A 19,125-nucleotide genomic window follows, 5' to 3' on the forward strand; every position below is an offset into this window, starting at 1 on the left:
GCGCTTGGTGGTCGATTTATCGCATCTAGACTAGACGTGATAAATCGACCCCCGCTGGATCGATCGCTGCCCATCGATCCAGCAGATAATAGAGACAAGTCCCAAGAGTATTTCCTTATCTACAGTTACAGGTGAAGATGGATGTGTGAGGTGTGCAGACATATTCTTCTGTGGGCATGTCATTGAAATTCTGAAGACTGCAGTCTCAGGAATTGCTGTAACATCTAGTCCAGTATCCTATCTCTGACAGTGGCCAGTACCAGCTATTTCAGAGGAAAGATGCCTCATTGTGGAATAAACCTACCGAATAGGATAATTTTTTTACTAAGACAATCCATTAGTGTTTGATTTATGACTTGAAGCATGAGGGGTTATACCCCAGCTATTTTACCTTATCATAGATAACTTTGGATGGTGCAACTATTCATAGAAATGGTGCCTGCTAAACAGTTGGCTTCAGTGATACCTAGTGGCATTGAGTAAAGAATTCTCTTTGATCAGGTTTGAATTTACTGTCTTTCACTGGATGTTTCCTTGTTCTTGTATTATGTTGCTGCCCATAAACTTAGCTTTGTTAGATCCCTCTTAAATTCCTCATAGGTTTCTCTGATTTCAAGAGAGATTATAGTAATTTCATGTCTTTTATCAAACATGCCCCCTCATTGTTCACTTTTTCAGATCTATAATTAATATTGATCAAAGTGGAGAGAATTTAATAATAGCCAAAGTAGAGAAATCTGCATAATTAATGTATAGTTCCAATTACTGATAATGCACTCTGACTGGCTAATGGCCCTTTGAATACAGTGGTTTGCATACTACATTCATGAAAAATAAGCATACTGTGATTATACAAATGAGAACCAATGTACTGTTATAGATGTGTAATCATACAGCACATCAGTGCTCTAACTGGGCAAGAGAATGCAATTTCCATATAATAGGTAAGGTAATGTAATGTATCAGTAAATCAATGCCTCATTGCCACATACCTCATTGCCACATTGCTGCCATCAATAACTATTGGCCTCAGGTTATCTCCATCTTCAGTCACATCCTCCTGAAGTGGAGACTCAGACCTCTGAGACTCTATGGAAGATGCTTCACGCATTATGTTAGTGTTAACATTATTTACAGGCTGGTCAGTCTCAGTTTTATTTCCAAGTTTGACAAGTTCTCCCAAAATATCGTTGATTAAAGCATCAGTGCCAAGCTTATTTAGCACAAGTTGAACCTGTTCTTCAGAGTAACCTAACTTAAGTGCAAACTCCAGTTTGGTTTGATATTCCTTCACCACATCAGGGGGCTTCTTTACTTCCTTAGATCCTATCTGTGCCTCCTCTATCTTAAGGTCTTGTAAGATTTCGTTCCGTTTTAGTACATGAGGCTGTAAGCAGGGAGACCTGCACAGTTGTCGGTGAATCTTAGGTAGATGATGTGATTCTGCTGTAATGTTATTCAGTCTCTCTGACTCGTTATCAGAATTTGTGCTCTCTTCTGAATCACAACTGGAACTTCCAGTCTCCTCAGATGCCTCCTTATCTGCATCTTCCTTCCTAGAGTTAACTTTATCCATTGTTGGTTTCTCCACCATTGACCAAGATCCAACTGCATTTATTTGTGTGTCAGTGCGCTCCACATAAAGATGGCCTAGGTCATGCCCCAGATGATCCTTCAAGCCCATGAAGCTGCTGCATGTATTCGATTCCACTTTGCTGTTTTTCCTGTATTCCTGAATATAAAGTGTCCCGTATTCCTACAGAAGAAATAAAAGTGTTGTAACTAGTTAGCTCTTATTTTGTTTTGGGGTTTCTTGTTGTTTCCTTTGGGACTCTGCTTCTTTGCCAACTTAAAAATACCTTCACATTCGAGGAAATTCCCTCTTCACTTAAAGTTTGGTTGCATTTGTAAACAAACTAGTGTTTACGTGCAGCAAGTTTCATACACTTCTTCAAACAGAGAGAACTTTCCAATCCTGTTTGATTGATGAACAGAGTATTATTATTATTAAACAGTTTTCAAAAAGTATTTACATCTAAACTGATGAATACATTCAAAAAATAGTTTTTATATAAACTGGTTTTCCTTAAAAGTTGTTTGAAAATAAAGTAGTGTCTGGACAGGAGTCTTTTGTTCAGAGTTAAAGTAACTGTGATATTCTGTCACTGGGTATACCTACACTGCAAAAGAAACCAACCAACCAACCCACCCCAAAACGTGGCCATGTCTCAGACCCTTGGTCAGCTGACTTACACCAGCCCTATGTACTAAAAATAGCAGTGTAAATATTTCTGCTCAGGCAAGAGGGATGGGTCTCAGAGCCCAGGATCCAGCCTACGCAGGAATAACTACACTGCTATTTTTAGGCTCATATTGTGAGCCCAAGGCAGTTGACCTGGCTCTGAGATTTGCTGTTGTGGGTTTTTTTGTTTTCCAGTGTGGATGTAGTCTCAAAGGGCTAGTCTACACTTACCAGCCGGGTCGACCCGGTGAGTTCGACTTCTCGAAGTTCGAACTATCGCGTTTAATCTGGACGCGATAGTTCGAACTCCGGAAGCGCCGCGGTCGACTTCGGTACTGCACCACTGCAAATGGCGGTGGCGGAGTCGACCTTGGAGCCGCGGACTTCGATTCCGCGGCATCTGGACGGGTGAGTAGTTCGAACTAGGGTACTTCGAATTCAGCTACGCTATTCACATAGCTGAATTTGCGTACCCTAGTTCGACCCCGCTTCTTAGTGTGGACCAGCCCAAAGATATTATTATTAAACAGTGTAATAAATAAGAAATGCAGCTATAAAACATATGAGTACTGCTATGGAAAAGTTTTTATGCTAAGTGGCTTAGACCTTCCGTTTAATACAAAGGAACTAGAATATTACTATATTATCACAGAATCATATAAAGGTAGGGTCGGAAGGGACCTCAGGAGGTCATCTAGTCTAGCTTCCTTCACCAGGGCAGGACCAAGTACATCTACACCATCCTTGACAGGTGTTTGTCTAACCCGTTCTTAAAAGCCTCCAAGGGCAGGGATTCCACCATCTCCCTTGTAAGCCTAGTCCAGAATTTAACTTCCCTTATAGTTAGAAAGGTTTCCTTAATATCAAACAAATCTCCTTTGCTGAAGCTTAAGCCTGTTCCTACTTGTCCTACCTTCCATGGACATGGGAAACAACTGACCACCATCCTCTTTATAACACCCCTTAACATCTTTGATGACTTATCAGGTCCCCTCGTTCTTTTCTCAAGACTAAACATACCCAGTTTTTTTTAAACTTCTCCTCATATGTTGTGTTTTAAGCCTTTTATAATTTTTGTTGCTCTCCTCTGGACTCACTGCAATGTATCCACATCTTTCTTCAACTGTGGTGCCCAGAACTGGACATAGAACTCCAGCTGAGACCTCACCATGCCGAGTAGAGTGGGATAATACCACCGGTGTCTTACGTACAGCACTCCTGTTAATACACACCAGAATGACATTTCCTTTTTTCGCAACTGCTTCACACTATTGGCTCATATTCAATTTGTGATCCACTATAACCCCCAGATCCTCTTCTGAAGTATTACAGTATTGAGTTATACCCCATTTTATAGTTGTGCATTTGATTTTTCCTTCCTAAGTGTAGTACTTTGCATTTGTCTTTACTGAATTTCAACATGCTGATTTCAGACAAATTCTCCAATTTGTCAAGGTCATTTTGAATTCTAACCCTGTTCTCCAACATGCTAGCCACAGTCCCATCTTGGTGTCATCTGCAGATTTTATAATTATACTCTCCACTCCACCAATTCATTAATGAAAATAATGAATTGCATCAGACCCAGAATAGACCTCTGTGGAATCCCACTAGATATATTCTTCCCCTCTCTGCCTCTGCCCCAGTTTGACAGCAAACAATTTATAATTACTCTTTAAATACAGTCTAACAACCAGTATTGTATTTGCCCTATCATAATTTCATCTAGACCACTTTCCCTAGTTTGCTTATAAGACTGTCATGTGGAACTGTGTTAAAAGGCTTACTAGAAATAAAGATATATGTTGTTTATAGCTTGCTTTCTATGCGCTTGGCCAGTAACCCTGTCAAACAAGGAAATTAGGTTGGTTTGGCATGATTTGTTCTTGACAAATCCATATTGGCTATTACTTATAAACTTAATATCCTCTAGGTGCTTATAAATTGATTGTTTAATAATTTGTAACTTTACAGATATCAAAATTAGGCTGACTAGTCTATAGTTCCTTGGGTCCCCTTTGTTCCCCTTTATATTTCACTAATTAGGGAAATATGCTTAGGAAGCCACCTTACAGAAAATGGGTTAATGATAGAATAAACATAATCCAATGAATCCTGAAACAGAGTTTTCATTCAGTCAGGTAAACATCACTACACATTCCTAAATTCCTTTATAAAGTCCAGGCAAATCAAGAAACACTTTGAATATTCTGAAAGTAGCACTTCTGACTAAAACAAAGCAAGACTTAGAACTATGGGCCGATTCAAAGTCTACTGAAGTAAATGAGAGCAATCCAGCAAAGCACTTAAATATTAATTTCAATAATGTGGCTAGTTACATGCTTAAGCTTAGGCATGTGCATAAGTACTTTTCTGGATCAGGGCCTAAATGCAGAGATGGAAAGTATATAGGAGATATGGAATAAAGTGGATTGTGGTTTTCTGTGCCTCATAAAAGCCCCACCCACCCAAGTTTACTGGAGGAGTTCACATTATTGTAGATTAACAATTTTTCAAATATCTATTTCCTCATAAAAGTTATCTCCATAATCTATTTAAAGGAACGTATTACTTCCTGTACTTTTTGTTCTCTTGAAAGAGAATTCTGGCATAAAGCAGAACTGTTTCTGTTATGAAAAAGTAAAGTGTCTGCTTCTCTCTCATTGTTAAAAGTGGGCTAAATTGCTCATATTGCAGGACTAACATTAAAACAGTAACATGAATTAGATAAGGATGAAACAGAAAAACAACAGCTCTTCTAGTTCATGCAGGATAAAAATTAAGCAAGATACATACACAGAAGGTAGTGCGTGAATGTCATATATAGCGTGGCCACAAACCAGATTGATTTTTCTCAGTGTGATTTCATTGTATTAAACACAACTCCATTGTCTCCATTCTATTAACAATTATCCATAGTTTAAATTTACCCAAGATACAAACTTTCCTCTTTTTGAATAAATAACCTCCCAACCCAATAAATAAATCGTATATATTTAAGAGTACTGAGTCATTTGCGGAGTTTTATTTCATTTGCTGGGGAAAAAATAAAGTATACAGAATATACATATGACAACTCATGAAGACTTCTCTTGAGACAAATGTGAGAGAAGTGAAAATGCCAACCATGATTTAATAAAAAAGTTTTTAAAAGCATTGTTAGGACATCTCCACAGCAGTACAGATTTTCAGTAAATAGCTGTATTAACTAGATTGTCCTACTTGATAACTTACCATTTTTGGTTGGAAAGCAAAGAGCATTTTTTAATCTAGTTTAGACTGATAGAAGTTAAAAGTAGAATACATTTTTCTGTATAGACCTGATTTAGTTAAAAGGCAGAGTGATTGTGATGCTGTCTCTTGCAGTATATCAGTCAATGTTCGTTTTCTTTATAGGGATCTTTATGAGTTCAAGCAGTACTGCAGATTAAATACAAAGGGAATTTAGGAAGTGAACCTTTACACTTGGTGATTTATTAACTACTGTAATACACTGGATAGCCTAGTGCCAGTAACAAATCACAACAGTATCTCAATAAAAGGATACAGTTAAAAACCCACACTGTGGCCTTCATAGAACTGCCACCAAAAAGTATCTTAAACAAGAAAAACCTATTGGAAGCTAGGCTGCCTAGCAACTAGCCTTTAGTTGCTAGGATGCACTCCTTTAACATGCCATCATGAATGCTAGCACAGTGAAAGAATAATTTGGTATGAACAAAAGCCTATGAAAAAGACTGGGACTTAAGTGCGTCTGGTTTACCCTCTGAGAACAATGCAGCTGCCAAACCAATCTGGACGCTCCGACATCATTGTTCCATAAACCTCACAATCTGCTCCGCCTGGAGGAAGTATATTTAATGGGCAACATTTTTAAGCTGGACTGAAAAGTTAGGTCAGCTCATGTATTGCCCTAAGAGAATACACCAAGATAATGGGTCACTGCCCAAATCCATGTACTGTGAAATGCCATTTTAGCACTGAACTAAAAGTAGTACTTTTCTTTTGGACACTATCAGAATAGGATAAACCTATCTTGACATACCTTTAAATTAGTTAAGACTAATGTATTGTTATTTCCTGATGTCATATTCTAATTGTTTCTCATTAAAGTTTTATTGTAACTATAAACATAATATTCTTTCAGAATGACACATATCTCAAAGAACCTCAGTTACAGCACTGGGTGAGTAACCTTCTCTTCTGCAAAGAGATACTACAGCAGTTGCAGCTTTCAAAGCCCACACAAATAGTATTTAATTGACTTAAGCATACTATTATTATTTTGACTAGTGTTTTAATATAAAAATCCACTACAACCACAAAGCATAAGGATTCTGAAATACTACCTTTAAGTGTTGCATAAGCAGCATACTATTCCTGCTGTCAGACCTGCATGCAAGTTCTATGTATGTTCAGACAAATTCTACAGCATCTGTGATAGGCAGCAAATAATCTGCTGCAGCACCTCCTTAGAATGTTAGGCTTGGGAGCTCCCAACACAATGTCCTATACAATATTCATTGATTATAATGATGAAAATTAGATGATATAATTAAATCCTAACAGAGTTTATTAGATAGTGAAGAGAGAAATGGCAGTCACTCTACCTGAGCAAACTAACCTAAATTATTTTTGCTTCTTTCAGCCAAATGTTAATGCACCTGTTGACAGCATAATGAAGTCCAGAAGAAATAAAGAGAATGAATTTGTTCAAGGAGTAACATAAAAATGTAAAAGCTCTCTCTGTGTCCTTTATTTTCAATAAAACTCTTTTCTTATAAACCATGTTCTCAGTATAACTTTATAGATACCATGTAATCTAGATGAAAATACTTGCTATGAACTATTTTGAGTGTGTGTATGTGTGTGTTGATATACTTTATTTGTATTTTATATATAGATATAATAATAAAAAAGTATCAACACAAATGAGTGGCCAAAGAAATAAACCCAATAACTAAATGATTGTACTTAGTTCTTATGATTTCAATACAACTACTAAGCAATAATTTTTGAATTTATAAAAATTATTAAATATAAAATAGATAAATTTCCATTGGCTATTCTGTGTGATAAACAGCAATCCAATCATTACACAGAAAAGGAAGGGTTCCTAACTTACGAATGCATACGTACTTATATTCTTTACACCAAAATGCCTGCAAATCATAACCCTCCCCCTTCAAAGCTATGAAACCAAATGTGGCTTCATATTTAAACAGGCTCCATTATTATAGGATTACTATCATCATCAAATACTGTGCCCATTTATCATCAAACACACTTGTTAAGTAAGGAGTTTACATTTAACACTGTGGAAGAATACAATGCCATTACGTTGCAGAATTGCATCCTTTTTCCTTCTACTGTTCTTCAAATTCAGTAGCAAAACTATTTTCCACTAACTACCAGCATTAATTTATTTTGAACTAGACATTTCTACTGTTCAAGAGGTCAGGTGGAAACAGATCTAAACTTTTAATATTACGAAAGCTGTCCAGTTACTGCTGAAATTCATAATAGTTTAATGCAAACTTTACATGGTGCAAAAAGCAATAAGTGAAACAGAGTGTTATAACAAAATTTTTATAATAGCAATTGAATGTGTTCTTAAAAGAGCTTCCATGTTTTTAAAGACAAATCCTACAACAGTGAAAGAGTTTGTTTTTTTACACAAGGATACTTAAATTATTCCTAAATCTTCTAAAGAGCAAGCAGTAAATATTTAGACCACAGCTTGTTTAAAAAAAAAATTATATATATAGTTTGTCATAGAGAATTTCAGACTACCAATATAGAAACAAATGTCCTAGCTTCCCAAAAGGCAAAGATATTGCAACAATGCAAATAAAATAATGAATATGTAATAAATACCTCCTGCAGTAGTTTCTGTATGTTTAATTACCATTGTATTTCAAGGGAGTACTGTTGTCTGCATCACTCTATCTAACAAAGGAAGGATGTCCCATTGAACAGATTGGTTAATGCTCTGGGGCAACAGATGTCTACTGGAACTGCAGGAGACCAGCAACTGGTGGCCTGCCCATCTTCTGAAAACTTTCAATAGACTTATGCATATGTTCACACAATAGGGCATGTGGTAGAAATGCAAACCTCTTTTTAACCCTTTTATGTGCCCTCTTTCCCTCCCAACTGGTATATGAAGGTCTTTGTAGTGTTTTTTCTTTAGAGGATCCTTGGAACACTGGTTCATAGAGTGTACATTGTATGTGTTCTTCAACCTAATATCTGAACCCAAAATATAAAACAAAATAGATTAAAAACTGCACAATAATGTGTTGGCTAATTTTATAAACGTAAGAATGACTTTGAAATCACAGAGGCTTTGACTAGATCATGTTACCACCTGAGAGTAGCCCCAACGAACTAATGTTATATCCTGCCCTAAATCCATCACTTTAAGTTCAGACATTGTCCCCAAGTGATGTTCCTCCTAATCTTAGCTAACTTTTCAAATTTCACCATAATTTAGTAAAATGGGCAAATCGATAAAATAGTTTTTTCCAAAGGAAAAAACTGTATCAACTATAGCATATTTACAAAGGATAAAACACTGAAATTTAAGTTGAAGTCATTCAAAAGGTGCAGAAAATCTAGTTCCCCTGAAGAGTTCTGTCTGTCATTTCCATCCCCCAGCAATACATTATTGATGCCCCTACAAGTTCCTTCCAGAATGTATCACGTTAAAGATCACTCTTTCATGCAATTATTTTTCAGATGTAAATTCTCTCTCTTTTTTTTTTTTAAGACGTCCCCAAAATTTGGAGATTTTGTGATGTGTATGGCTATTTATTTTGTTCAGAACACAGTAAGATGTACTGAAGTGTTAGAATGGTGAAACTTTTCAATCCCTGCAGAGAGTAGTCCAAATACTTACGTTAGCTGGAAAACACAGAGACATTGGTTTCTTGTAGCAGTTCCAGAAGCAACTCCTTAACACGATTTCAGCTGCAGACTTCCAGGCAAGCAAGCAGAACAATGAATGGTTGAACAGATGGAATGGCAATGTCTTTGCTTAACCTATTACTGAGTGGAACAACAGCCAATCATAGGCTAGAGAATTCACAATTAGTTGGCCAGGCAGATGCAAGGCAACCTCCCAACCCTGCATCAGGTTTGTAGGTTTCTAAGATAAGCAAGTTGATGTCATTCTCAGGGTCTGCCCCAGGCAGCATGTGTATTAACGAGGGGTGTGCAGCAACAATAGGCCATACAAAGGAGACTAGCAGGCAGCTGCTGTATGAGCGCCAGAGTCATTAGGGAGCAGGCTGCCAGCAAGAAACACCTGGCTTGGGCAGACTTCAGCTTTTCCTCATTGTTTCTAATACATGCAACAAAGAAAGTAATTATTTTTAAGTAGTAAAAGTTTCTATAAAAAACAAAACCTAAAGGATATAGCCAAGTCTATTACAAAAACCTTGTAGCTTTTGCTGGGAAAATTAAAAATATAGAAATATCACAGCAGTGATTGTGTGTATTTTCTTTTTCCTGTTAATAAAATAAATCCTTATCAATGTAGTGCAACAGGAGGTCTGTTAAGGAGCCAATATTACACATAAATACATTCAAAAGCACTCTCTAAATTTTCTGAAACTTTACTTTTATTTATGTACCAATAAGCCTGATGAACTTGTGCTTATGCACAACTAAAACCAAATACAATGTTTAGAGTATTTCAGTTTCAATGGAAAATGTTTTGATAAATTATTAAACTGCAAAAATATCAATTTTAAAGCATAAAATATGGGATTTTTCTTACTAATGGCATTAGAACATTAATAAACTTATATAAAGGAAAGAGGAGCTGTGCTAGCATCACTTCAACAATAAATTTACTTGTTGCAGTCATCAATGTTCATAATTTTGTAAGAAGAAAAACTTATATTACAGATTTACACCTGAAAAAGAAATCTCCCTGGTTTCCTGCAGTTTGTATAGATAATCTAAATAAATATTTTGAAAGTTAAGTCACTAGGTAAGCAGGTTTAAAATTTTTCTTTCTTGTGGAGACAGTATGTGTCTAAGTTAAAAGAAAATGTCCAAAACAATTTTTGATTAATAAAAGACCTGCAATTTACTACCTTTAGCAACATGACAATGGTCATGTGCTACCAGGGAGGCAAAGGGGACATTCACTCCCCTCCTCCCCCCCGAACTTCAATGGGCCTCAAGTTATTGTCAGAAAGGCCAAAATATGTACAAAACTATCCAATGTTACGCAATGGAACAGTAGAAGATTGGAAAGTCTTCATCCTTTATATAAATTATAAATCACCGTAAATACTGATACTGCAGCCCAATTATACTTTTTTTTAAAACTCCTAAAATCCAATATTTTCTCTGGGTCTAACTAGCACCTGGGTCACCTGTTTTTTTTTTTGTCTGTTTGTTTTGTTTTAAAGCTACATCCAGGGGGCATGGGCCCCAGAATACCCACTTGTCCCCTTCTCCCCTCCCAAATAATTGGATCCTACAAACAGCCCAATGTCTAGTTTTGATGTTTGGTAAGAAAGCAGACCAAATCTCGGACTTTCAAATCATGACCCTTGTTTTTAGTAACTTTACATAGGAAAGCTCAATTCAGATGAAACAAGGCTGAGGCACAAGTATATTACATGACTTTCAGTTCCATTCAATAAGCAGATACGCAATACTGAAAATCAAGCTGAAGCATCTGTTAGATTTCCTCAGCCTGTGAGAATAGACAATTTGAGACCATTTGCTGTGGTTTAAAGGGCACCCAGAATACAAAATAGTTTATTATTTGGATTGTTAATTTCAGGCATTTTCCAAATTGTCTTTGAATTTTAAAATGTTTCAGGAAAACAAATGAATCCACCCATCATCATGCTGTAAGACAAAAGTTTATCAGATGTCCAGATTTACCAATATAAAGCAAATATTATCAAGTGCAAAATCCAATGCTGCACGCATTTCTGCACCTAAACCTTCTGGAGATAGCAGCAGATGAATTTAGATAACTACAAATCAAAAATCCAATAAAATACAATCTTTTTACACTGTCCATTAAACACCCACAAGAACAGCTACTATCATTACTATTTTGAAGTTTTTAATTCTGAGGCAGGAGAAGTCTTTTCACTAATTTCTGCCACTGTGAACACAAAGAATGAGAGAAAGCTACCCAAGTGCACAGCAGGAAGCCTGGTCTCCAGCACTGGATTAAGCTTCTTTGCAAATAGCAAGTAAAGGCAGTGATCTGAAAAAGCTAATCAGTCCCTGCTGTGGTATTTAGACTACCTCAGTTGCTTGTATTGGGTAATGTTAAGCATATTAAAACATCTGTAGGAGAAATAAGGAGCCAGTCTGGTTTACCTAGTGATAGGCACTGACCTTAAATGCAAGCAGCATCACTTTGCTAGCCTTTAGTTCAAGTACTGTCAGAGTTGAGATGGCCACTTTGTACCTGGTGACAGAAATGCTTATTTTGGCAAAACTGACATATGATGTAGTCAAAGTACAGGAACTATGAACCGAGGAGAACTTTGGTAGTATAATACAAGTAGCATATTTATTGCTCTATAACACAAATGCACATTAGTGCAAGTGGATGACCTGACTTTAATGTTATTTTAAATATTAGGTTACCATTTGGTACAAGTCACCCCTTCACTATTTTCTTGTTTAAAAAAGTTTCCAGATCCCATGCCTTTTTGAAACAAAGAAAGCTACTTTAAATTATCGGTGGTTCATCTCCATGCGAGCATTACTGGAAAATGATGTAGTGCAACTTTGACAAAGACCAAGATCAAATTAGGTGTTTAAGATATCAAATAGGTCAGGAGGTAATATTTTAAGTAAGCCAGTGTAAACTACTTAAAAATATATAATTACATTAAATTTAAATGCAATTTAATGCAATTGTACATTATGTAAAAACATTAGTCAGTTGTTCAAATCAGTTTCAATAGTTTTCTCACCTGAATAATTTTCTCAACACTTCCTTAAAATAAATTGGAAATGCTCAAGATTTAAGAGACGTCAGAACCATTTTATCAAATCACGCTCATGCTGACAGAAGAACATTCATATTAGGGTTTTAACCAGTACACTAGATTTCCTACTGGGAACAACAAGGGCAACAAAGAAACCTTAGCAGGAAACAATGAGGATCTCTGTCACATCTGTGACAGGCTATAATGGCATTACTAGAAAGTACACACAGCAGATGAACAAAGAAAGCTCTACTTCTGCAGCTAAAACCTTCAGATCCAGCAAACTGACCAGTCTAGCCATTCCCCACTGCTATATTTAAAATACAATACAGAAAATTAAGATTATAGCTGGTCATTGAAATGCAGAATGCATAGTGGGTCCTCTGACTTCTAGCCTCTTACCCATCTGGAGAGGCTAATGATTCTATTTTCTTGCTCTTTAGAGAGACCAGAAATTGTATCAAAGCTCATCATTAAGTTCCTAGCACTATTTTATTAAAACATTAAATAGACTACCATGCAAAGAACTAGCCCTGACTAACTTTGGAGGACATCAGGATGAAAGGAGATTTCAGGGTTGCACACAAAAAGACAGGGGGGAGAATACCTTGTACGAAGGCCACTATAATCCACAAAAATATATTCTTGCAGAAACAAAATTGTATTTTAGAAGACAAGTTAAGTACATATCATTATATACATAAACAGAGACAAGTAGAAAGATTTTGATTTTAGCATTCACACTTCAGACAATTCTGACTATTATTGCATTACAAAAATATCCATATATTTAATGTTGCCCTTGGCAACTCCAGAAAAGAACCTTTTATTCCTAAAATTAGGAGTTGGCAATCTTCTCAGTGTTTGTTGATCACTAATTAATATCTTAACAGGTGCAAAACATTCAAAATACAGCACCTTAAAGCACCACCTTCAAAACTGAGCAACCCTGTGTCTAGACTAAATCCACATACAGATCTGCACTACAAAATGAATCCTACAACTATGCTGTGGGATGAACTAAATAGTGGAAAGGTCCCTGCCAATCAAGATAACTACACACTTTTATGACAAAGATGAGCAATAGTTTTCCCTAGGCAAGGAGGAAGTGAAATTGTAATTTCCAAGCTATTCTGTAAGAAAGAACAGTTCTAATATTCTGATTCTTGCAATGGCTAATGCAAAATGCCTCAATAAGGCAGCAAGAGTCACAGGCAAGGGGAGCACTCAATTTACCCTCTCTTTGCTATTCAGTCTCTCTTTAAAATTTCATCTAAATAGTCTTAGTTGCTTATTCTAAATTCAGAGCCACTTCTCTTATTTGTGGTAAAAATATTAAAGGACTCTAACAATCTAAAATAACCATAGCTTGAACTAAAACAAAGTGGCAAGGAATATTTTGACTTTGGAGAGGAGACTCATCCGTTTCTATACATCTATATAACTTGGTAAGATATGGATATGTATCACTGTAGGCCCTCTGTATGAAAGAGTCCTCAAATATCGAGAGACCATTGGATTCCAGGTAAGACCTGTTAAAGCACACTAAATCTTTGTGATCTATGGGTATATCTGCGATTAAGACACCCACTGCTGGCCTGTGCTAGCTGACGCACGCCATGGGGCCTGGGCTAAGAGGTTATTTAACTGTAACGTAGACTGTCGGGCTTGGACTTGAGCTCAGGCTCTAGGACCCAATGAGATGGGAGGGTCCCAGAGCTCAGGCTGCAGTCTGAGCCTGGAAGTCTACACTGCAATTAAGCAGACCTGTAATCCGAGCCTCAGGAGCCTGAGTCAGCTAGCATGGACCAGCCCTGGGTTTTTAATTGCAGTGCAGACATAGACTAGGACACCCAAACAGTTGCACTATTGTTGATGGCATGATATAATATTTGTATTAATGAGGACAGAAAATTAAAAATGTTAACATAATAGCATTTATTCCCACTATATTTTGTGGGTATAAATATAGCTCTGACCTTTTCTTGGATGTTTGCTGACTAAGGCCCTAACCATGCAAGCTGCTCGTTGTAGGGGCAATGCTATGCCCATGTGCGGACCCATCAAAGTAAATGGCCTGTCCACACAGAGCTGCCAGCAGTATCAGGGCCTAAAATACCTGCCTAGTCATCCCTAAGTAAGCACTCTGTGATAAGAAAAAGTTATGAAAGCATTTGACAGCCTACATCACAATTCACTCTGGAACATCTTGAAGTTTTGCCAGTAAAAATAATTAACATCATCAAGGCTTTATATCAAGGTGCAGCTTGCAGAGTTATAGAGACTTGAGTGAATCATTTATTAGAGCCATTTGTGTCAAACAAGGATGCATTCTCTCACTGCTCCTGTTTGGCAAGGTAATTGATTTCACTATGTGAAAAAGTGTAGAACAATACAACACAGACTTCACTTGTTCCAGAATAGTACACTGGAAGAGATAGATTTTGCTGATTTCTAAATGACATCTAAACTAACAAGAAAACAAAGACCAAAAGACAGTCCAGCATCGCAAAAAGACAGGATTAATAATGAGTTATGAAAAAACAAATCTAATGAGAATCCCAATAGCTCCCAAACTCAAACATTACAAGGAGTGAATATATTGGTGGTAATGTACAAGCCAATGGAGATATCCAGAAAGATATGATGTCATGAATTGGCAAGGTGGCAGCTGCATTCACCAGTTTAAACAAGATTTGTAAAAAAAATTTAAATGACCAATTTCAAGACAAAACTACACATTTTTAACTCACATTTTATTTCCATCTTAACATATGAATTTAAAAGCTGAAAATCCAAAATGTATACTTAAGCATGTATGAATGCCTTATTAAATGGAATAATTTGCAGCAAATGCCAAGAATTGTCAGAGTTCTACAACCCCTCATTTCTAAAGATATCCAGAAAAGAAGATGAAAATATCTGGGACGTATATTAAGAATGAAGCCAGCATTTGCCATGGCAGACATTCTGTTGGGCAGCTGTTATGGCTCTGGGGGTATCCAGGACTGAGTCACCTTGTTATTGCCCTGCCTTCAGCGAGAGGGAGATTTGCCTTTGCTTAACTGAGTGTCACCTCCCACACCACCAGCCTGTTAGCCAGCCAAGCACTCTCCTCAGGACGGTCAGCTCTTACTTTGCTTTGTAGGTTAACAATAAATGCACCCATCCCTGAGCCCCTTTGAAGAGTTCACCTTTAGTGTCTAGCCCCTTATCCACTGAACATTCACAGAAATGTCAGGCGTGCTGTCCCCAAGGGAACAGTGTACACACCAGCTTGTATGATTCAACTCAGGATCAGCACCTGGCTTAATACCCAGCACCAAGATCTATTTATAGCTGTGGTTCTTAACCTGGAGGGCGTGCACCCCCTGAGGATGCGAGATGCCCTTTCTGGGGGTGCGAGACATGCCAAATTAAGCACAGGCACATAAGTACAACTACTTTGTTTCATCAAACCTATGTATTAACATTATACATTTTTAATGATTACTGTAATATACAAACATAAATATATCTAGGTTTAAAGAACTGACCTACTTCAACAATTTTTTTGATAAAGGGCGCAAGAACATATTTTGATTTTTGATAAGGGGTGCAAGAACATATTTTGAGAACCAAAGGGGTGCAGGCTGCAGTAAAGGTAAAAAACCACTGATTTATAGTGAAAACAACAAGGTTATCATCAAAGATTCAAGAGATAGTGGGTGATGATAATGGAAACAAAAAACTTACATATACAAATATAACACTTTCTAGAAACTAAACTTTAGATGGAGGTTAGCCTGTTAAATTAAGAAATTTATCTCACCCCAAAATGGCCTCTGCAGTGTTCCAACCAAGGCTGTGTGTGATGAATGTAAACGCACTGCCTGCCTGCTGGCTAGGTGCAGGATGATGAGATGTCATCTTTGTTCCCCAAACACAGACCAGCAAACCTTTGAAGTGTATCCAAAATAAGGTTCTCTTCCTCTACTGTGTTTCTGTCTCTCTTAGTTCCTTTCTGAAATTTTTATAATCCTTCATCTGCACTCATCCTAGATGTTTGTCAACTCTGTCTTGATATAAACTTTAAAACACACACACACACATATATATAAATATACACACACACCTCCTTACATAGTATCTATACATATACTTCACAATGATATTAATGGCCATTATGACCCTGTCTTTCATTTAAGACCTCCCATGATATTAACTGTTGAACCAAAATGTGCATACCGGAATCAGGGCATTCCTGTAATCCCCCTTCCCAGCTGAATCACAGCAACTAAAGGAATATGCACAAGGATCTAACTGAAAAAAATTCCCATCGAACACCATTCACAGAGGGAAAAATCATGAGACTTAACAACATAGAGGACATGCAAAGAGTGGCCCAGGATAGGAAGGAATGGCAGAGGCTTGTTCATGCCCTAAGCAATATCTGACAGCATGAAAAAGATTCAGAATAAGAGAATTAAATGGTGAAATCCAGCTCCACTAAAATCTATGGGTACCTCTACACTGCAGCTGGAGATTTAATTTCCAGCTGTGGTAAACAGATACATGCTAGGTCTGATCAAGCTAGCCTGCTAAAAACAGCCGCAGCAGCACAGGCAATCGGACAAGCTAAACATCCAAGTATGTACCTAAAGCAGGGGTAGGCAACCTATGGCACAGGTGCCGAAGGCGGCACATGAGCTGGTTTTCATTGGCGCTCGCATTGCCCAGGTCCTGGCCACCAGTCCAGGGGCTCTGCATTTTAATTTAATTTTAAATGAAGCTTCTTAAACATTTTAAAAACCTTATTTACTTTACATACAACAATCGTTTAGTTACATATTATAGACTTATAGAAAGAGATCTTCTAAAAACGTTAAAATGTATTACTGGTATGCGAAACCTTAAATTAGAGTGAATAAATGAAGACTCGGCATACCACTTCTGAAAGGTTGCCGACTCCTGACCTAGAGTCTCAGATGGGATTGTACTCAGGGCAGCTAGCCTGTCCCACCACTATTTTTAGCAGGATAGCTCAATTAAAGCTATCATATGTGTGTCTACCCAGGTTGGAAGTTAACTTTCAGCTCCAGCTCAGACATACCTAATGTTAAAACTCCCAATGACCACAATGGGGCCAGAATTTCACCCAAAATGTTGCAATGAAACCACTAAGTAACAGTAGTCATATTGAAGTGAAATGGAACATAACCTTTGAAACAAGGGATTTCATTTCAACTGAACCAAAGTACATTGTTTTAACAGTTAGAAAAAATAATCCTCCACAACCACTGTATTTATTTAAAGGGACACAGTCAACTTTTAAAAACTGCAGTCTGAAAATTCTTACCTCTTATTTATAGGAATAATGCCTAAAATTACAACTGAAAGAGATTAGAGGAAAAAGTTCTTCCTTTTAGTTTACTTTGTACACTTGGTGTATAGTTGGTTTTACCATTTCCACTGTTTAGTTACTTAGGTCTTGAGCCTGTAATTGAACCTGCATAGGCAGATCCTTGTGCCCACAGAGAGCTCTCTTAACTACAGTAGGGCTTCGTGTGGGCACAAGAGTCCACCTGTGAGTATCCAATTGTAGGAGCAGGGCCTGATCAGGCAGCGTCCCCTGCTTGTATGAGTCTTTCACACAATGGCAAGGGAGAGGTTTTTTTAAAACATAGGCAAATGTTACAGTGAAACTCAAAAGTTGTCAGTGGGACTCAGAGGCAGGTAGAACAACTTTTAACTCATTGATCAATTAAAAACAAATTTCAAACTAATACATCCCCTTGAAGAACAAAAATAAACTAAGTGGCGCACAACACCTCATTGTCACACTTCATAAGAATAAATATTTATTCAGATTCCCTTATCTTAACTGGTTATTTTCCAACACAATTTAAAAAAAAATAAAAAACACTAATCCAGATAGCTATTGAGTGACTATTCTGAGAGAGACCAAATTTCTCTATGTATTTCTAGATCATCACATGGAAAGGTGTGTATCAGAGCACTGCCTGAATATATTTGGTTAAAGAAAGTCAGCAGTCTTGTTTATTGTTATGCACTTTACAATTGGCCTTACTGCTTAAGAGTAATCGTCTATTTACATTTCAAAACACCACTCTTTCTAGAAAATGTATTTTCATTGATGAATGTTAGATGCTGATCTTTTCCTTTCTTCAGAATGAGGCCTGGTTTACACTACGCGTTTAAACCGGTTTTAGGAGCGTTAAACCGATTTAACGCCACACCCGTCCACACTAAGAGGCCCTTTATATCGATATAAAGGGCTCTTTAAACCGGTTTCTGTACTCCTCCCCAGCGAGAGGAGTAGCGCAAATATCGGTATTACCATATCGGATTAGGGTTAGTGTGGCCGCAAATCGACGGTATCGGCCTCCGGGCGGTATCCCACAGTGCACCACTGACCGCTCTGGACAGCAATCAGAACTCGGATGCAGTGGCCAGGTAGACAGGAAAAGCCCCGTGAACTTTTGAATATCATTTCCTGTTTGCCCAGTGTGGAGCTCCGATCAGCACGGGTGGCGATGCAGTCCGAAATCAAAATCCAAAAAGAGCTCCAGCATGGACCGTACGGATGTGATCGCTGTATGGGCAGGCAAATCTGTTCTATCAGCGCTCCGTTACAGAAGATGAAATTCCAAAGCATTTTTAAAAAAATCTCCAGACAGAGGCCACAGCAGGGACTCAGCACGCTGCTGCGTGACAAACGTAACGGAAACCCAAAGAATCAAATGGACGCTCATGGAGGGAGGGAGGGGGGACTGAGGACTCAAGCTATCCCATAGTTCCTGCAGTCTCCGAAAAGCATTTGCATTCTTGGCTGAGCTCCCAATGCCTGTAGTGTCAAACACATTGTCCGCGGTGGTTCAGGGCATAGCTCGTCAATTTACC

General features: G+C 37.6%; 1 protein-coding gene across 3 annotated transcripts in view; it reads right to left on the reverse strand.

Annotated features, from left to right (window-relative positions):
- ZC3H12C (zinc finger CCCH-type containing 12C) overlaps positions 1 to 19,125 on the reverse strand; it is a 69,660-nt gene that overhangs the window by 39,068 nt on the left and 11,467 nt on the right. For 2 of the 3 annotated variants that reach the window (XM_045018211.1, XM_045018230.1), the window contains exons 1-2: positions 11,621 to 11,672; positions 993 to 1,756 (exon numbers count right to left, since the gene is read on the reverse strand). In XM_045018211.1, coding sequence (XP_044874146.1) covers positions 993 to 1,756; positions 11,621 to 11,638 — 782 coding nt within the window. In that variant the 5' untranslated portion in view covers positions 11,639 to 11,672. Of the gene's footprint in view, positions 1 to 992; positions 1,757 to 11,620; positions 11,673 to 19,125 lie in introns of those variants that run through there. The other variant, XM_045018221.1, reaches the window with a different exon arrangement.

This window comes from Mauremys mutica, chromosome 1 (assembly GCF_020497125.1).
Source record: "Mauremys mutica isolate MM-2020 ecotype Southern chromosome 1, ASM2049712v1, whole genome shotgun sequence".
Lineage (NCBI taxonomy): Eukaryota > Metazoa > Chordata > Testudines > Geoemydidae > Mauremys > Mauremys mutica.